Raw genomic sequence first — 21,834 nt, forward strand, 5'->3', positions numbered from 1 at the left:
ACATCATGCCAGGCAATCTACATTCCTCACTGGATCCTCATACAGTTCCTTAAAAACTCATTTTATAATAAGAAAGCCATGATCTCATTTAAAATGTAAACTGATAGCATCATCTCACTAAAAACCCTCCTATGGCCTTGCACTGAATTTATAATAAAGTCTATCCAATCTCCTTACTTAGGTCTCTGGGTCTCTGGGGTCGAACATGATCTGGCTCCTACTTACCTCTCCAAAATCACTTCTCATCACTCATCCTCTTGCTCACTAAGCTGCAAACAGGCTGGCTTTCTGTTTCTAGGACATACTAAACCTCAGTGTCTTTATGCTACCTGAAAAGCTCTTCCCCAGCTCCATTCTTGGCTAGCTCTTTATCATTCTTCAAGCTGCAATTTCAATGTCAGGTTTTTTTTTATTTTAATTTTATTTTTTCATGAGAGACAGAGAGAGAGAGAGAGAGAGAGAGAGAGAGAAAGAAAGAGGGAGGCAGAGGGAGAAGCAGGCTCCCCAGGGGGCAGGGAGCCTGATGCGGGACTTGATCCCAGGACCCTGGGATCATGACCTGAGCTGAAGGCAGACGCTTAACCATCTGAGCCACCCAGGCGCCCTCAATGTCAATTTTGCCCAGAGGCTCTCAGGTCCATTTCAACCCTGCAATCATTATGATACACTGTTTCTTTCTTAGCATTTAGCACAATCTGCAATTATTTTCATTTGTTTCTTTTCCATATCCCTCCCTGAAGTTTGAATCTTGGCTCTGCTGGGATTGAGGTTTTTTTCTTGGCCAAGTTACTTAGCCTCTCTGAGCCTTACATCAATATTTATCCCATTGGGCTGTTTTGTGAATTAAACAAGGTAATGTAAGTAAAAGCACCTAGAATAGAACCTGGCACTAAATATTAGGGGCTCAATAAATGTTAGCGGAATATGGAACATAAATATGACAAAAGAGAGAAGTGTTAGGAGTTCCCCAAAGTTTGGTGTTAACTGTGTTATAAACAGTCTGGAGAGTTTGATAAGTTCTTTATAGATTTTGGATACTAGCCCTTTATCTGAAACGTCATTTGCAAATATCTTCTCCCATTCTGTCAGTTGTCTTTTGGTTTTGCTGACTGTTTCCTTTGCTGGGCAAAAGCTTTTTATCTTGATGAAGCCCTAATAGTTCATTTTTGCCCTTGCTTCCCTTGGCTTTGGTGATGTTTCTAGGAAGAAGTTGCTGCGGCTGAGGTCGAAGACGATGCTGCCTGTGTTCTCCTCAAGGATTTTGATGGACTCCTGTCTCACATTCAGGTCTTTCATCCATTTTGAGTCTATTTTGTGTGTGGTGTAAGGAAATGGTCCAGTTTCATTCTTCTGCATGTAGCTGTCCAATTTTCCCAACACCATTTGTTGAAGAGATTGTCTTTTTTCCATTGGACGTTCTTTCCTGCTTTGTCGAAGATTAGTTGACCATAGAGTTGAGGGTCGATTTCTGGGCTCTCTATTCTGTTCCATTGATCTATGTGTCTGTTTTTGTGCCACTACCATACTGTCTTGATGATGACAGCTTTGTAATAGAGCTTGAAGTCCAGAATTGTGATGCCACCAGCTTTGCTTTTCTTTTTCAACATTCCTCTGGCTATTCGGGGTCTTTTCTGGTTCCATATAAATTTTAGGATTATTTGTTCCATTTCTTTGAAAAAAGGGATGGTATTTTGATAGGGATAGCATTGAATGTGTAGATTGCTCTAGGTAGCATTGACATCATCACAATATTTGTTCTTCCAATCCATGAGCATGGAACGTTTTTCCATTCTTTGTGTCTTCCTCAATTTCTTTCGTATTTTATAGTTTTCTGAGTACAGATTCTTTGCCTCTTTGGTTAGATTTATTCCCAGGTATCTTATCATTTTGGGTGCAGATGGAAATGGGATCGACTCCTTAATTTCTCTTTCTTCTGTCTTGTTGTTGGTGTATAGGAATGCCACTGATTTCTGTGCATTGATTTTATACCCTGCCACTTTACCAAATTCCAGTATGAGTTCTAGTAGTTTTGGGGTGGAGTCTTTTGGGTTTTCCACATAAAGTATCATGTCATCTGCAAAGAGTGAGAGTTTGACTTCTTCTTTGCTGATTCAGATGCCTTTTATTTCTTTTTGTTGTCTGATTGCTGAGGCTAGGACTTCTAGTACTATGTTGAATAGCAGTGATGATAGTGGGCATCCCTGCCGTGTTCCTGACCCTAGGGAGAAAGCTCTCAGTTTTTCTCCATTGAGAATGATACTCACTGTGGGTTTTTCATAAATGGCTTTTATGATATTGAGGTATGTACCCTCTATCCCTACACTCTGAAGAGTTTTAATCAAGAAAGGATGCTGTACTTTGTCAAATGCTTTTTCTGCATCTATTGAGAGGATCATATGGTTCTTGTTCTTTCTTTTATTAATGTATTTTATCACATTGATTGATTTGTGGATATTGAACCAACCTTGCAGCCCAGGGATAAATCCCACCAAGAAATGGGCAGAAGACATGAACAGACATTTCTGCAAAGAAGACATCCAATGGCCAACAGACACATGAAACATCACTCGGCATCAGGGAAATACAAATCAAAACCTCAATGAGATACCACCTCACACCAGTAGGAATGGCTAAAATTAACAAGTCAGGAAACGACAGATGTTGGCAGAGATGTGGAGAAAGAGGAACCCTCCTACACTGTTGGTGGGAATGCAAGCTGGTACAGCCACTCTGGAAAACAGTATGGAGGTTCCTCAAAAAGTTGAAAATAGAGCTACCCTATGACCCCTACTGGGTATTTACCCCAAAGATACAAATGTAGTGATCCGAAGGGGCACCTGCACCCCAATGTTTATAGCAGCAATGTCTACAATAGCCAAACTATGGAAAGAGCCTAGATGTCCATCAACAGATGAATGGATAAAGAAGTTGTGGTATATATATATGATGGAATATTATGCAGCCATCAAAAAATGAAATCTTGCCATTTGCAACAATGTGGATGGAACTAGAGGGTATTATGCTAAGCGAAATAAGTCAATCAGAGAAAGACAATTATCATATGATCTCACTGATATGAGGAATCTGAGAAACAAGACAGAGGATCATATGGGAAGGGAGGGAAAAATGAAACAAGACAAAACCAGAGAGGGAGACAAACAATAAGAGACTCTTAATCTCAGGAAACAAACTGAGGGGTGCTGGAGTGGAGGGGGGTGGGAGGGATGGGCTGGTTGGGTGATGGACACTGGGGAGGGTATGTGCTATGGTGAGCGCTGTGAATTGTGTAAGACTGATGAATCACAGACCTGTACCCCTGAAACAAATATTATAAGTTAATTAAGAAAAAACAATCTGGAGAAAGAAGTACACAGTACATTTTTAGCTTATAGGAATGCTGGAGAGTGCAATGTGAAGTTGGGGGGAATAAACTGCTGGAAGACTTTTTGAGTGTGAATAAGCAAAAAAATGCAGGTGAAATACAATGTGGGTGAATTAATATGAGAAAAACTAAATGAGTGATTTTTTAAACTATATTTTCTTTCCTTACCCCTTCCAGAGCTCCTCTCCTCTCAATTCCTCCCCACCTGCATTCCCCCACCCCCAGCCCTCATGGCCAGTCGAGGTTCTGATAGAGTGTGACATGCACCAGATTCTCAGTATGAAGAGCTGTGTCATTGTGGGGAAAAGTCGGACTTCCCAGGTGGTTTGATACATTCCTCCTGCTTCTAACCCAGAATTTATATCTAACAAACTATACTGAGCTAAACTATGTGCTAGAAATTATCAAACAACCATGCAAGATGGTTGGGAAATTGCTGGAAAACTTTTCCTGAAGAATGGCACAACGCAACCTCAAAGACAAAAATGAACCACAGTAAATCAGACGATTTTAAACAAGATACAGGAAGTCTCTTATGTAAGAATAGGTTATGGTCCAAAAGATTATGCAAGGCATTTGTCATCTGGGTGCTTAGGCCTCCATACTGGCCGCCAAAAGCTTTTCTGATGCATAACCCACCTGAAACAATATTATGAAATTATAAATCAACAATGTTATAAAAATTAGTTATTCTGTGAAGGGAAGGCTTTTGAGTTTGCAACATCCATACTCATCTCCTCTCTACAGTAGGCATTCACACCTGTTTTTGGCCATGACCCCCTGGATTATTCAGCTTGGGAAAGCATCACACTGAGTGGCTTAAACACCCAACAGCTAGTTTCTCAGTTCTGGAGACTAGAAGTCCAAGATCAAGGTGTTGGAAGCATGGTTTTCTTCATAAGACTCTTTTCTTGGTTTGTAGATGACTGTCTTCTCCGTGTATTTCACAGCGTTTTATCTCTTTACACATCTGTCTACATCCAAATGTTATCTCTGTACACGTCTGTCTACATCCAAATTTCCTCTCCCTATAAGGACACCAGTCAATTTAGAGTAGGGCCCACCCTAATAACTTAATTATTTTAGTTAATTATTTCTTTAAAGGCTCTATCTCCAAGTACAATCACATTCTGAAGGCCTGCAGGTGAGAATTTCAAGCTATGGATTTTGGGGAGACACAATATAGCCCATAACAATCTCCAAAATAAGACTGAAGCTTGAGCAGGGTGAAGGCCGGTGGGGGTGAGAGGGCATCTGCCCGGGCTGGGGATGGGCAGGAGTCTGATGGCAGGGGGTGAGGAACAACTAAAGGAAGGGATAGTTCCTTGAATGCTTACTATAAGTCGGGGATTGGGCTAAATTTTTTCAATGTTTCTCTCATTTAAGCCTTACAACAATCTGTGAGGGAGGTATTATTATAATTTTAAAAGTTAGGAAGACAGTCTTACAGAGGTAAAATAACTATTCTAATGTTATTCAAGTCATAACATATGGAGCTAGGATCTAAATATAAGTCTGCCTGACTCCAAAATTCTTTCAAGGATTCCACGTGGCCTCCCGGGCTCTGATTGCACGCCCCCCCACCCCCGGCCCAGCCCCCAGGCTTCTCTGTCCAGGCAGCCATTCCTTCTTTGTTGCTCTCACATACTCCTGGCCTGTCTGTTTAATACCATGCTACCAGCTGTGACCTCAGATTCAGGATGCACTGAGAGCAGGGTTTAAAGTGTCCTCTTGCTCACCTCTCCTCCAGTAATTAAATTAACCGTAACCCAGAAACAGATCATTTTACAAATTTTGGACACAAATTATTAAAATATTTGGTCATACTGGGGCACCTGACTGGCTCAGTCCGTTATGCGTCCAACCCTTGATTTTGGCTCAGGTCAGGATCTCAGGGTCCCGGGATGGAGCCCAATGGGCTCCGTGCTCAGCTGGAAGCCTGCATGAGATTCTCTGGCTACCTCTCCCTCTGCCCCTCCCCTCCCTCACATGCTGGTGCTCTACCTCTCACTCTCTCTCTCTCTCTCTCTCTCTCTCTCTCTCTCTTAAATAAATAAATCTCAAAAAAAAATATTTGGCCATATTTCAGGGCAGTACGTGGAGCTGGGCTTTCCTGAGCTCTCAATGCAGCAACGTGGGAGGGAACAGGGCTTCGGGTTTCTGGGAGAAGAGGGAGGTGGTGATACAGGAAAGAGTAGGAGATGGGCCAGGGGTTTGCTGACCTCCCTCCTCAGCGGTAGAGGGAAAGAAAGATCATTCTCGAGGTCAGCACTGCTCACTGTACACACTCCGAAGGTACATCTCCCACTTGTAGAAACTGGCAATGAAGAGAGATGGAACATTCATTTGTCCTGAAAGGGTACTCTGTGATTCTTACAGTTATAAAAATCTTCCAAGTTAGAAGGATTTTTCTCTCTCAATAACATTTTTTAGCAACTCAACCAAATCATGGTTCCAAATATCTAAGAAGCTCTACTCTATAGAAACAGACAGTGTAAAATCCAACTTCTCCAACTGAAAGCTGGGGAACATACACTTAAATCACTAAGAATGTGCAGGTCTTTCAATATATCAGTTTTGAAAGGAAAATAAAAAAACTGTGTCTCATGAGTATGGCCCTGAAAAACTCACTGCCACTTTTTCCCTTGGCAAAGGGAAGGGCAATTCCTGAATCATTCACTGTGCAAAGCTGTGAAGTTAAATAAGGAAATCTGATTTCAGGGCTGGTGCCTTGATCTTAGGGTCCTCATTTCAAAGCTTACTCAGTGGAATCCTATAATCCCCTGTCTCAAATTAAAATAGAAGAGATTCCCAGTGCCAGCAAGCTGTGCAGGTTTCAGTGCAGATGAGTTTACTCATCCCATTAGATAGAATTTTCTGGGTCCTCCCTCTTCCACACATGGCCATAATCCACTCCAACACCTGCAGTGCCTGAATCTTTCAAGACCAACTGCCCATCTCTCTAATTCCAGATGCCCTTCTTTGGCTTGGGCCTGACAGGCATGACTGATACCTCTGAACCATGGAAGTCTGCAGTGAACCCTACACCCCTAGCAAAGTCCTACCTGGCTCCCACATAATGGTTGTCCACTAGGAGGGGGAAGTTCAAATAGGGATTTTAGATCCTGAAAACATTTCCCTCATTAGTCAGAACCAAAGTTTTAGAATTGAAAGGGCCTTAATGATTATACTACTCTCATCTTTCTTATACTTGTATGTACATATTTATTGGTAGCAAGCAAAAATGCTACTTGGATATTGCTTATTTCAGCACTTAGAAAATATGTATGATAAGATGGAAACAATTTTTGTAGTATATTTTTTAGCGTCATTAGAGCAATCTCATTATCTGGTATACTCAGAATTATCACAGAGGACAATATTGAGAGCGCTTTCTTTTCACTACCAAACACTGGCTATCTGATTAAGTAGAAAAATTAATGCTTCTTATTTGTTTTTCCAAGGAAACAACCTTTGAAAACCTCCCTGGCTAGCAGCTACGTGTCCAGTACTATCTGACCAGGGTACACATGACAAAGGACATATAATACATTTAAAAATTAAACCAATTATTTCTAGGTTTGTGTAAATTATTTGGCACTTATGTAGGACCCCAGAGGAAGGAACTGTATAAAGCTGTAACTTCAACCTTTGTGTCTATGATGTTCATCAGGATAGAATTTATAGCAGCACCCTTGAAGGAATAAATCAGAAGATTTAAAACAATATTAGCACTAGCAATAATTACTGTAGTGTTACACTGGGTCATGATATCTATTAACATCTGCAAGGGTATCAAACTGGGTATCATCCTTCAGTACTGCATCACCGGGAAGCACTATTTTCTTTTGTAACTTTACTGCCACATATTCATGTAGTAAACCCACACACACAATCTTCCTCTGATCTCAGCTTGAATTAGGGTTCCCTTTCAAATGTGCAACCGGTCAACCTTTGCCCTATACTGCATTTCCTACAGCACCAGCAGTCTACCTGACAGTAACTGCAGTAATGTATATTTGGTTGCAGCAAATTTGGTATAATTTGATATAATCATAAACTGGCAGCCCACATACAGATGAAAAACGCACACTGCATCTGCCATATGATGCAGTATATTACAATAGTGCAGTACTATACAAATACCACCTGATTGTGTGGTAGATGTATTCATTAATGTAAGTGGGAAGTTCTAAAATTTGTGTACAGAATTGAGTAAGACAGTCATCAATATTTGGACTGCGGCTTTGGACTCTGCTTGAGCTGCATCTTGTTTCCTGCCTGGCTCTCTCCCCAGGTGTATGAACTGATTTTTGCTTCTGTTTGTAAACCATTTTCATTTACCCTAGCTCTGCAGACAGTACAAATGCCTTGCTATTTATTTGTGAATCGTGTAGTCCCTGTACTGCGGATAAGGATCTAGTTCACGATTAATACCACAGGTTACTGATGCAGCCACAGAAACATATGTTTCTGCCACCTCTCCCCACCAGCTCCTGTTTACCAAGTGTGTGTACCATTTACACTTGTGAACATGTTGCTCTTTAAAAGGATAAAATAAATAAATAAATAAAAGGATACAATTTCTGCCAGTTAGCAGTAGTGCTCTGGTTCCTTAAGAATTGTTTTTGAATTTTAGACTAGGTACAACAGGCTAGCAGCTCTTAACATTTCTGCCTTGGGCATACCTGATGGCCAGCATCTCATGAGAGACACGCTCCCCAGTAACGAAGCCTGCCTCATGGGCAAAACGGGATTATTCACGATTCCCTGACCACCAACTTTCCTGCTGCACCATAAAAGGACAAGGTAGTTAAAAATTGCTACAGTGACATTGGGATAGACCTTGCAGATACCTCTGGAGACCTTCAAATTTGGATATTTACAAGGGGATATACAGGCTTCTCTGGAATCACACTTTCATCAAAAATCTACTATTCCAGGAAAAGTGTGTGGTGATCCTTAAAAAAATTAAACCTAGAATTACCATATAATCCAACATCACATTTCTGGGTACATACCCGTAAGAATTGATCTCAGGGACTTGAACAGGTATTTATTTGCACACCCATGTTTGAAGCAGCATTATTCAGAATAGCTGAAAGATGGAAACAACCTAAATGTTCATCAACAAATGAATGGTTAAACAAAATGTGGCATATACATACAATGAAATATTACTGATCCTTAAAGGGGAGTGAAATTCTGACACATGCTACAACACAGATGAACCTGGAAGACATTATGCTTCGGTGAATTAAACACACACAAAAGGACAAATATATGATTCCACTTACAAGAATCACCTAGAATAGTCAAATTCATAGAGACAAAAAGTAGAATGATGGTTGCCATGGGCTGGCGAGGGGAGAATGGGGTATATTGCTTAATGGGTACAGAGTTTCAGTTGGGGAAGATGAAAAAATGCCGGAGATGGAGGGAGGTGATAGCTGCACAGTAATGTGAATGCACTTAGTGCCACTGAACTGCACACTTAAAATGTACAGATAAAATGGCAGATGGCTAGGGGCTCCTGGCTGGAGCAGGAGGAGCATTAGACTCCTGATCTCAGGGTCGTGAGTTCAAGTGTAGAGACTGGGTGTAGACACTTGGTGTAGAGATTACTTTAATAAATAAAACTAAAAAAAAAAAAAAGTGACAGATGGCCAAAATGGTAAATTTCTATGTTATATATATTTTACCACAATAAAAAAATAAAATAAAAATCACCTGCTCTATGGCCTAGTCTCAAATGACAAATTAAGGTAATATTCAGTTTGACCTAAAGTTTTCTTTCCCACCTTTGCTTATTGCCACAATTGAGGGTTTTTGTGGTTTAATCTTTTCAAAATAGGCATCTCTGAAGTGGCAAATAGAGAAAAATCTCTGTTAAAATGTATATGCCTGGCTAGGCTTTTCCACTGAAGTGCTTCATTCATGAGCCTTCCCAGATTCTCAGTGCCCGAGACTCAAAAGAATGTCCAGGCAAAATGACAAATTCCACTCCTTCTTGACCCTTTCAGTCAACAGGAATTAGAAGAGACTGGGAAGGTAAATCCAAGGGCATCAAGGGTCTTGGATATCCACTTCATACATATATCTGTCTTGGATTGAGAGACTTAACTCAAAGTTAAATTATGTTCAGCATACTCTATTTGAGAAAGGTCGGGGCAAAGAAAGGGAGAATTGAAACATTTTAGAAGGCCTTTCTTTTTTTAATCTAAAAGGGGTAAAAAAAAAAAAGTCAGCACTTCACAGGGAGATTTCAGTTATCTGAAAACTATTAAAACAGAGTTTGAGTACTTTGTGCAAAGGTATTTCACTTATTTTTTAGTGATTATTTTTATATTAGTGATACTATTTAATATAGTCTAAATTATTTTTAATTACTCCTTTAAATTTTCAAATGGATTCTACAATTAATTCCATGTAAATCCTTATTCTAGATGATTAATCTCAATGTCCAGAAAGAAAAAAAAAGGCATCTGATTGTTGTATTTGTGTATTAGTTTGCTAGGGATGCCATAACAAAGTGCTGCTGAGTGCGTGACCAAAACAAGAGAAATTTATTTTCTCACAGGTCTGGAAGCCAGAAATCTGAGGTCAAGATGTTAGCAGGTTTGGTTTCTTCTGAGGTCTCTCTCCTTGGCTTGTGCATGGCCATCTCCCCCCTGTGTCTTCACATGGTCTTTCCTCTCTCCTGTGTCCAAACTTCCTCCAATCATATGGTGTTAGAACTCATCCTAATGACCTAATTGTAAATTAATTGCCTCTTTAAAGGCTCTATCTTCAAACACAGTCACATTCTGAGTTATTGGAGGTTAAGGTTTCAACTGAACTTTTTTTGAGGGGGTGAGAAGATTTAGCCCATAACTTGAAACCATAAAAAGATTACAAGCTTGGGGTGCCTGGGTGGCTCAGTCGTTAAGCGTCTGCCTTTGGCTCAGGTCATGATCCCAGGGTCCTGGGATCGAGCCCCACATCGGGCTCCCTGCTCCGTGGGAAGCCTGCTTCTCCCTCTCCCATTCCCCCTGCTTGTGTTCCCTCTCTTGCTGTCTCTCTCTGTGAAATAAATAAAATCTTTAAAAAAATATTACTTGTTTATGAATTATTTGTTTATAAAAAAAGCTTGTTTATGAACATCTGAGTGATCAAATAATAAAGAGGTAAAATAGATAATGCTCTCATAAAGGATTCATAAAGGGGGAGATGGCCATGCACAAGCCAAGGAGAGAGACCTCAGAAGAAACCAAACCTGCTAACATCTTGACCTCAGATTTCTGGCTTCCAGACCTGTGAGGAAATAAATTTCTCTTGTTTAAGTCACGCACTCAGCAGCACTTTGTTATGGCATGCTTAAACTGTCTAGATGCTTAAACTGTCTACTGGGCCCACAAAAACCTCAATCAAACAAGTTCAGCTGGTATTCTTTCATTTAAGAAAAGTAAGTATTACATGCTATGTGTTGTCCTCTCTGTCAGGGCTACAGTGTTAATCAGATATTGTTACTGCTCTCGTGAAATTTTCTGTAGATTATCTTCGTATAACGAGAAAGTTAAGCTTGCCTAATAGAGTGAAGGCTTTTTTAATTTGGATTGAATGATTTCAGATTTCCCAGCAATCCACACACTGGTATATATGTTTCTTCTTGATAAACCTTTTCAGTTTGGGGTCTTAGTGTATAGTCAGTAATATAATCAAAACAGAAGTTCAATACCCACACTGTTACATTCTCAGGCCTTATTTTACTGGACATACGAGTCTACTTGTTGATTCCTACCCTCCTCCTTGAACCCCCTCCTCTTCAGGCTTCAGGACACTGCATTCTCAGTTTTCCCCCATTTCATGCTGGTACCTCCTCACCTCCTGAACTCTCAATGTTTTGTCTCTGCTCACTTCCCATGTGTTCCTTCGGTGGGACAAATGGATCCAGTGTTAATTCTTTAAATCCATTTTTATGCTGAAGACTCCCAAATGTATTCCTCCAGTCCCAACTCTTTCCTAAATTCCCAACTCTTTCCTAAATGCCAAAGTTATAAATACAACTGCCCACTCAGCATCTCTCTTTCAACGTCAACGTACCCATGATTCATCTAAGGCTACCTCATTCTACCTGCAGCTTTTCCCTCTCAGCTGATCGCCATCCTTCCGGGTGTTTAGCCCAAAAAACCGGAATCATTTTTACTCTTTCCTTTTCTTTACGACTCATGTAAGTCTGTCTGGAAATTCTGTGGTCTCTAAAAATGCATCCAGAATCCAACCACCGCTCATCACTTCCACTACCCCCACCATGGTGTGACATACCATTTTTTCCTCACCTGGACTGATGCAGTAGCCTACATTACTCAGCAGTAAGTACGATCTTTTTAAACATAAGCCATAGCATGTCACCATACTACTCAACATCCTGCAATGGATCCTCCTCTCACTCCAAGTGGAGCAAAAATCTTCACAATGGCCTACGAGGCCCTATATAATCTCCGCCTTTTCCACATCCCTTTGACCTTGTCACCTACCTCCCTTGCCCTGTTCCCTCCACTGCAGACAAAATGACCTCCTTATTCCTCCTCTAACATGCTTGCAGACTCCGGCCTCAGGAGTCTCCCTTTTAGAGGGACTGTTCCATGGACCTGAGATGCATTTCTTCCACACATCAGCACGGTTAAATCCCTCAGCATCATTGCTCAGATTTCATGAGTGCCCATATTTAAAATGCAAGCCTTTCACTGGCATTCCCAATCCTCTTTGCCTTGCTTTTGGTCATGGCACTTACAACAAGCTATAGACGCTACTTACTTATCTTTCTTATCTGTTCTCCCCACCCCTGCAACTAGAATTTAGTAACCTCTAAAAGGAATTAATATTTTTGAATGAATGAGTTAATATTTTTGAATGAATGAATAAATTATGGATGGTTGAAATGCACTCAATTTTGTAAATATTTGTTAAAATGCAAGTTATAGGGGGCCTATAATGATTCCCTACTCTTTCCCCTCCTCCAGTTGATACCCCATTCTCAGTTGTTAGCTTTTGGTATGTCCTGGTCCTGGAATAGGCTGCATTTCATTACAAATAAGCTATGATCAAAACCCTGACTAAGTCAAACTGGTCTCTGTGCTTCAACCCTTCACATTAACTGACCTCCCTGGAGATGCCCTGGGTAATCACCAGTCATATCCAGTCAAGTACATAATTCTCTGACTTCCTTTCTTCCTAAAACATGTCATAAGGAGTTGCCTACTTAGAAATAACTTCGATCACAGATTAGCCCCTGCAGTTCACAGCAGGCTTATGACTTTCAGTTTGGGGCTTATAACTGAAATCTCTTTCCTTCAGGGCGCCTGGGTGGCTCAGTCGTTGAGCGTCCGCCTTCGGCTCAGGTCATGATCCTGGGGTCATGGGACTGAGCCCCGCATCAGGCTCCCTGCTCTGCAGGAGGCCTGCTTCTCCCTCTCCCACTCCCCCTGTTTGTGTTCCCTCTCTCGCTGTGCCTCTCTGTCAAATAAATAAATAAAATCTTAAAAAAAAAAAAAGAAATCTCTTTCCTTCTCTGTAAGTGGTATCAGGTGTCTCTTAAGACAGCTTGACATCAGCTGTTTTGGAGCAGGCTGCTCTTCCCACTTGTAGCCCCAATGTGAATAACATGTATAGTATAGAAACTATATTTTAAATCACACCATTTTTCAGATCCCTACAAATTTGGTGAAAAGCCACACCTCAGATTTAGCTACCTACCACTTTGAGATGACCCTTGGGCCCCCAACAGGATCAGAGACAGACTCCCAACTAAAAGTTTTAAGACACCTCATTCTCAACATACCCTTCAAATATGGTGAAAATCCATTTTTCACAGAATGCAATTAACACAGAGACAGAAACTTGATTTTATCTCCATATAAGAAAATATGTAACCATGACAAAGCATTTTAGTTTTCCAAATTTCACTGAATTATAATCAAATAAATCTATAAAGTTCTTGGAAATACATGAACTGCTTTTTTACAAGGATTATATCTATTATAAGATGATCATGAAGATAACTGCCTTGAAACTACTGTATTCTTGGGATATTGGATTTGAAGGATGTTTTAAAAAAAAGGTTTTTTGTTTAGGGGTGTTTATTTTGCTGATGCACTCCTCTGGATCATTCTGCTCCTCTAGGGTGGCAGTGCTAGCAAATAAATCCAAAGAGGTCAGATTAAGTATAACAGCAATGCTTCACTTACACTTCATGAGAGGAGAAATTTCGGGATGTCATGGGGAAACCCTGACAAAGAAATAAAACTCAATCATCTATAAAAGCACTTCTTCATGTGCATTTTAAAAATGTAATCAACAACCTATCTAAAAGGAACTACTGTCAAGTACGCATTTTAGAGGGCTAAGAGGATCAATGCAGCACATATTTTTGCTCAAGAGTGCCTCCCAAATAAAAATGGATCTTGTAACATTTCTGGCATTAATATTTCTAATTGAATTGAAAAGTCGTAGTCAGATGAAAAGTCAAATCAGGAAAAATGCTACACAAATGTTTCAAAATGTGACAGAATTTTGAAAGGAAAAATTTCAAGCAATCATAGCTTGTTACTTTATTGTTACCATATGCGTCTTAAGAAATCAGGTCACCTACCTCCTCCCTGCTGCCCTCACCCCACCCCCTGCCCTGCAAATTCCACCCTTTTGCACTCTCGGCATTTGACTGAGATAAAAATGAAGACATTACAATAAAATTACCCTTAAGGGAATTAAAAGATATATCAACAATTTTCTAACAGACTATGAAAGAAATTAATTCAATTATGTTCTACTTTTATTATTAGTTCCCTGTGGTACCTCTAAATGGTAATATAAAATCACACAGTTCCACATCATATTAAGACTGTCTTTCTAAATGATATTTCTTTGGAAAACTGTTTTCCCAACCAAGAGCATTAAGGATCCAAGCCATGTTCTAATCTATCATTTTGCAAGTTAGAGACTGTATTTCTACAGTCATGACAAACAGTGCTGGAGTCTCAGGGGACTCATGAACTCACCATTCCTAGAGAAAAGAGGCTGAGGGATATGATACAACCATCAAAATACATGGAATCAGTAGCATAAACTAAAAAAATGTAAGTTTTGGGTCCATTTCTTTTTGAGACGAAAAAGCACAGATTTTCCATCAAGATGAAAAATAAAAACACATAAAAACATTGCTGAGAATCCTCATCCATGTTAATCTCTGGGGTGTGCGTGTGTGTGTGTGTGTGTTTTGTCTTCCTGGCACTTCTTCCTATGATGGAAGCCAAAAAGATCAAACACCTGCTCTTGCTGAACCCTGTTGCCTGGGACATGGGCACAACAATCTCAGCTCAGCCAGCTGATGCTCCTGGAATCATCTTTACAAAGTCACAGGGAGGAGCGCTCTGCGATGGCCAGACACCACTGCAGCGCTCTTGCGAAAGACCATTCCTCTGGTATAATGTCAGCTTCACCTCATCCACCTTTGCTTCGTTTTCGCCTATTTTCTAAGCTAGGTTCTCCAGGCTTTCCATAGATTCAATGAGTTGTTTTCAGGAAGTTCTCTGCTTCCTCAATTTCACCCACCAAATCACAGGCTCTGAGCTAGGAGCAGAGTAGAAGTTGCCCAGGCATCAGGTACAAAAGGAGGGAGCTCAAACAGCCAGCTCGTTCGTAGCAGGAGCAAAAATTGCTGGTTGTAATCTTACTCTGAGATATTAACATGTGGCATGATTTATAATATAATTAGAAATTCATTACTACTGAAGTGCTTCCATCAGCTCTTTTTACCTACTTCTTTGATTATTCTTTTATGCTGGTCCAGCAACCAATTCACAGGCTCCTAGGAGTGGGGTATTTTGTTTTCCATTTCTGCTCTCCTGCCTCTTTGCTGTGGGAGTGGCATTCTGAAAGGGAACACCCCCTCTCCTTATGCCAAAGCTGGACAGAAGGTTTCAGGGTTTTCCCCCACCCCTCCAGAGGTAATTTTTTCCTTAGCTATTAGGAAAAAATCTCCATTAAGTTTTCCTCTAAATCACCTCTGTAGGAGAAAGTGCCTGGCACAAAACAGGATTCAATAAATGCTTTTGAATGAACCTGCCTCAAACCCTTCTGAAGCTGACTTCTTTCTAACCTTGTGGAAATGCACTATCTCTAGAGACAATTAATTATCGTGATTTAAGAAACCATCCGTTTGGCTTCTGTTTAATTACTGGAAACACTGGAGCACATATTTAATTTAATGGCATGGATGACATTCTCAGTAAGCATTTGAAAGCAAAGTTTCTATAACAAGCTTTAGTTTAAATTGAGTTTTTACTACCACATCCTGTTCTTGTACTTATTTACATGATCCAACGCCCATGTTCTTACATTAAAAATGGATCGAATGGACTCATTCAAAATCACAATGAGATCAAGTCATTCAATAATTATGGAGCGCCTCTGCATGCTAAGCACTGTGATGACTGTTATCTCTATTATATAAGATATGTTATGTCTAATAGGATTTTATAGCAAACAGTAATGCTGCATCGTCCAATACATCAAAAGAGAAAGAATTCTCTGACACACTAAACCAAGAAAGCATTAAGCAGCGTCTTCTCTTCTCCTGTTTTCCCAGGGACCATTTACGTTAAAGTCAAATGGCAGGCAGCACAGATCAAGAATTTGGAGCATATCATAACTTATACATTTGAATTTTAGATTTGACGAAATGTTTTGTTTTTATCCCTCTTTCATATAATTTAAAATCTTCAAAATATTTGAGAATGTCCAGAAGTCACAGAACTGATATATTCTGCATCGTTATTGTCAAAAAGAAATGATTTCTAAAGTCATTTAGGCATTAAACATTCACATCAGTTTTCTATGGATGTACCTTCTATGTCACTTAAAACTACTTTAATAATTATGGGTACTAACACTTGCATTCCCAAGATCATCTGTCTGTAGTTTTTTCAAAAGAAGCTTTAATGTCCCGGAAATTTTTTTAAATTAGAATTTACCAATAACAATAACACACTTCTATCTCTGTCTAGTTCAAATTCAATTCATGAAGGAAGGTAATTTAGAGCCCTGTTCAGTCTCCATCCTTGAGCTTGCAATGACCTTGAATTAATGGTGGATCATTGCTTAATGGTATCCAAGTATGAGATTTTATATATTCTATCCTTAAGGATGTTTGTTTAAAAGAAAGAAAACATAACTGTATCTCTCCCAAATTGATCTCAATGTATGTAAACTAGCTCTTTGAATTCTTCAACATCTTCAATAATCACTGTGGAATATAAGAGGTTGTAATCATTTCTGAGGATTGTTTATTAATAAAGATTTGCAAACCTGTAACACCAATATTCTAAGGAGCTCACTTCCTAACATACTCCTGAGTCAGCAACCTATTGCCTAAGGGCCAAGTCAGGCCTGCCGACTATTTTTGTAAATAAATGTCCCCTGGAACCCAGTCACACCCACCTGGTAAGGTACTGTCCACGACTGCCTTTTTGCTACAGCAGCAGAATTGAGTGGCTGTAACTATATGGCCCAAACTATAAATCATTCTAAAACTCTGAAATCATTTTGTAAAGGCTGTTGGCTCACTTTCAGTGCTGTGTTAATTTGTATTCAGCAGCAACAAAGTTTAACAGACTTGCTAAATAATCCCATTGGACTAGAGAGATTTGGGGAGGGGGTTGAAGGGAAAGGGAAACAGACATTTTAACATTCCTACCACAGCAGCTGAAGTCACAGCTGACACCTTCACTGGTTAATTTGGAAAAAGGACACAGAGCTTGAAAGTTTACCTTCATCTACAAATGTGGGAGAGGGTCAGCCTAGATAATCTCTAAGCTTGTCAAGCTTCATGGTTGCTTCAAATGACTTAAGCCATAAGCAAACTCAGAACCATGTGAGTACACGACTGAATAATAACTGTTTGACGGCACCTGCCTAAAGTGAGGGCAGAGAAGTAGCACGTTTTAGAAACACAGAAGCCAAAATGGTAAAATGAGGGTATGTGGAGGTTTCTTGTACTGTTCTTGAAACTTTTCTGTAAATTTGAAATGATAACAAAATAAAAAGGTAGAAAAATAGTTAAAACAACTTTGAATGTTAGCACTTAATAGGGAAAACTCCAGTTACTTTCTTCAACAAGCAAAGTTACCAAGGTAACTGCCATTAATGGGTTTGTAAAACATATAAACCATGTCTAGTATGTCCACTGAACCAAGCATGGCTGAGACTGCAGACTACCCTTATTCCAATTCAGCATCTTGAAGTACCACCTTACAAATTTTCCTCTTTGAATTTATCCAATTCAAATTAACTAAAGGGATCAAAAGGCAGATAAAACACAGAAGAAGCAGGGGTGGAGAGAACAGGAGACAGAGGGAAGGATGAAGGAAGAAATATGAATAAAAACTCCTAGTTAATCAACAAACTATATAAATATGTTCTGACTGTTCACAAGTATTAGCAGACCTCTTTTATCTTTTCTTTGGTAGACTGGAAGGAAACTTAACCAAAACATTTGACTCTCACACAACATATGTATATCCCATATATTTTTATATACACATATTCCAAGAAGAGATATGACTTTATAATTTTATAAAATACAACCACTAAGCAAACATCATGCTAACTGAAAAAGTGACTAGAGAGCCACACACATTCACATTGTTAAATATAGAAACTAACTGTAATGAGAATCATTATCTCCAGTTTCCAAGGATACCAGGATAAGCACTATTCCTAAATTGCAGTTCATTCAGCAAAGGGCACAAAGTAATTTATATTCAGGGTCATCCTCAGCTGACAGCAGATGTAAAAGGAGGACTAGGGCAATCACTCTGTTTATTCTATTCTATTCTATTCTGTTTCCTATTTCAGTTTCCAGTTACCACCACCCTCTAGCCCCAACCCTGGCCAATGTTTTAAAAGTGAAATTTGGAAAATCTGATTGTAAATAGCAACTTCCAACAGAAAAAGAATGCACAAAGGGCAGGGCAGTCTGAGATGTGATTAATGCTGGTGGTGGGGGGGTAGGGGTGGAGGCAGGGAAGGTTGGCATTCCCATTTGCTTTGTTTATGACAAGGAGAGGAGGCTGGTTTTGTGTGTCTGTCATACTAGTCACCATCTTTCCCAGGGCTTCCAAAGGAACTGTACAGTTAATTTCAACTTCCTACTCAACCAAGGCTATCTATCCACGCTATTAGAGCTTACCACTCCTAAACTGCCATACTTTCCAGAATGAAATTTATTTTCAATTTGTTCTGTCTTCTAGGCTCTACAATCTAGACTTTCATATGATTACTATTTGTTTCTATAGTAATAAAAATAGAAAAACTACTTTCTGACAACCTCAGAGATTTTTGCCTCTGCATCATCTATTTGTTTATTCAGGACCATTTATCGATTGCTTTCAACATGACAGGCATCGTACCAGGCCAGATAGGCAGTGACAGGAGGTGATATAAGACTTCATTTTTGATCGCCAGGTAAATAATAACAGGCCATGTCACTTTAAAAAGAGTCAAATCTTCACTTACTAAAATGGTAATATAAATTTCATGCATACTTTCAATTTATCTTAAATTTCCAGAATGTATGTATAAAAATATGATGCCAATATAATTGTGATTTTCTACTTATTCTTCCCCTATGACCCATCTATCCAATACAGTAAGACCTCCCGTGTCGCACTTTAGCCAGGACAGAGGTAGCTGCAAGTAAAGAAAAGCTCTGCCTGCCTTCATATGCTTCCTCCTGTGCTATCCTGATGGACATGAGACAGTGTATCAGGCCAAGCTTCTTAGCTTAATGTGATCACATAGGAAAATAAGCTCCTTCCCTGACTTCTCTCTTTTGTACCAGTTACAATAATTGAAACTGTGCACTGCTTTTAAGAGGGCGAACCAATGCAATGCAATGAAGGTTTCTAGTAGTTATGTAACCTATATAATATATCTCAATGAGACAAGCTGTTTTGATAGTAACAATTAATACAAAAATTAAACGATGTTCCTGAAAACCTTCTTTCTATACATTTTGGATGACATGAATATAACATATTTAGATTTTATGTCTTGACGATTTTAGTGCAACCCAATCCTTTTCTAAAACACATTCACTTCTTTTGTCCTGAAATCATTTCTAAATTCAATATATAATAGTATCACACTTAAAAACTATATGTTAGTCTCAATTCTCTTGAAAGTTATGTCAGTAATGATTTTGAGGTATTATTGTGATACCTGTTTCTTACAAGGAGCAACATTTGGCAGTAAGATGGCTCCAGACAAGATTCTATGTCTGAGTCTTGAAGTTTTGAAATGCTTTGGTTGATAAGGTTCAACTAAACAGGCCACTGTTTGACCTTTCTCCTTGTCCCACCCAAAATTAGTGCTGGGTAAGGCAAAAACATAGACACTTTCTTAGGCGAAACACCAAACACAAAAAGCATTCAGAAGTCACCGGCAGAAAGGTCATCTTCTGTTTTAACACCTTTTCCGATAGCACAGATAAGCTTTCACAAACCTCTGAAGGTAGAAGCCTGCTTACATTAAGGAACATAATTGTATTCCCTAATTGTGCGTACTGAACTTTTTCTTTTTTTCTTTTTTTTCAATCTCCAGCATTGACAGTATCCAACCCACCAATGCGGGAGCCTAAAACTTGGACTTGAGCCACTTGGCTTTCTGGAGCCAAGTCTAAATTACAGTCCTGCGTATTGCATATGTCTTCGAAAATACTTTCTAATAGCTCACCCACCTTCACCTCCTTATAACCAGAAAGTGTGCAACTGGCAATCCCCAAGTCATAAAGGCAGCAAAAACGCCCCAGACAGAGCACTGTCGGAAATTTTCAGAAAGTGGATTAAAGACAACGAGAAAAGGATAGCTCTGACACCGAAGGCCGAGGCCACCATACCCCGCGCGGGTCTGGCGCAGCTGGAATCCTGGGCCCAGCTTGGAGCCCTCCAGCCTCCAGCGCAGCCTCCCCGGGCCTCACTTCTCCGCCGAGGCTGCAGGGAGCGGAAACCGTAGTTCTCCCGGGTGCGGTCCTGCCGAGGTAGGGGGTGTGGCTGGGGTGGCGGTGGATAGCGGAAGGCGCAGGGGGTGGCTCGGCTGCGTACTCGATGGAGTAGAGGTGACACAGTCATCGGAGTTGTAAGGGGGAGGCAAGGGTAGTGTGAGTGGCGGGGAAGCTGCCCGGAGGTTGTTTTCGGCCGCCGTGGCAGGGGACGCGAAGCTGGCGGGCGGCACGGGGGGCGCAAGGTGTCTCGCGGGTGGGGAGAGTGGAAGCGCCGCTGGGTGCGGCGGGCTCTCGGCGTCCCGGGACTGTCGAGGGGGGCAGCGTGGGGGGCGGGGGGCGAGCGGGGAGGCTGCTGACAGGTCCATGCCCTCCCTCCAGGGGCCGGCGGGGTGGGCCCCGAGTGCGGGCGGCCGCGCGGGCGGCGGGGGTCGGCGGCGGGCGCGGCGCGCACTCACCTATGCACAGCTGGATGGCGTAGGCGTAGTAGGACCAGCCAAGCAGAAGGCTGATGAACACCACCGGGATCCAGTACAGCACCCGCCGGCACCGCCGCCTGACGCTGCCCGGGCCCGAGGGCGCCATCTTCCAGCCGCATCCACCTGCCCAGCTCCTCCGTCGCCGCCGCCCGCGGGCCTGGCTCCGGGGCGGGACAGACCCGGGGGCGGCGGCCGGTTGCGCTGCGGCCACTGCCGCCGCCGTGCCGCTAACTCCCCATCCCGCAGCCCCAAGCCAGCGCCGCGGACTCCCCGCTCCTCAGCCCAGTGGAGGCGGTGGCAGCGATAGGAGGGCGCGGAGCAGGAGGAAGAGGGGGAGGAGGGGGAGGATCGAGAGGAGGAGGCGGGAGCCTCCGCCCCGCCCCCGCCCGCCCCCGCCCCTCCCCGCCCCTCCCCGCCCCTCCGGCCGCCCGCCGCCTCCACCCGCGCGGCCCGCGGCGCCCTCGGGCGGCTCTGTGGACACTCCGGGCGCTCTCCCCTGCACCCCCGGCGCCGCTCCTGACCCCGCGCCCCCTCGCCACTGGGCACCTCAGGGGCGCCCGAGGTGGGAGTGAAGCTGCCCACCTTGGCCCTTCCGCCTCCCGTGTGGAACCGGGATTCGGGGGGCGGAGGCGGGCGCCGCGGCTCGGGTCGGTGGCGCTCGCTCCGGGTGTCTGGCGGGGGCCGAGGGCGCTCTACCCCACCGAGCCGCCGCTGTTGCCCGCAACTCGGTGCGGTCCCGGAGCTGCAGCGGCCGCGCTTGGCTCGGAGACGCACGCGGGGGAGGGGAGCGTGACAGAGCCGCCCCGGGAAGCTGGCCGGGGGCGCGCGGGACCCTTCACCTGCCGAGGCACGTAGGGAGCGGGTCGCCCACCCCGATGGATGCGCCGCTACAAAGTGTTCAGGCGCTGAGACAGTGTCCCGGCCTCCACCTTGGAAAA

General features: G+C 42.1%; 1 protein-coding gene across 1 annotated transcript in view; it reads right to left on the bottom strand.

Annotated features, from left to right (window-relative positions):
* The window catches only part of ZDHHC2 (zDHHC palmitoyltransferase 2), a 70,240-nt gene extending 49,017 nt beyond the window's left edge, over window positions 1-21,223 (bottom strand). The window contains exon 1 of the mRNA XM_025886031.2: window positions 20,876-21,223. Coding sequence (XP_025741816.1) covers window positions 20,876-21,002 — 127 coding nt within the window. The 5' untranslated portion in view covers window positions 21,003-21,223. The remainder of the gene's footprint in view (window positions 1-20,875) is intronic.
* Between the last annotated feature and the right edge of the window lie 611 nt (window positions 21,224-21,834).

Source organism: Callorhinus ursinus, unplaced genomic scaffold (assembly GCF_003265705.2).
Source record: "Callorhinus ursinus isolate GAN/ISIS: 27379988/994484 unplaced genomic scaffold, GSC_fseal_2.0 scaffold17, whole genome shotgun sequence".
NCBI lineage: Eukaryota > Metazoa > Chordata > Mammalia > Carnivora > Otariidae > Callorhinus > Callorhinus ursinus.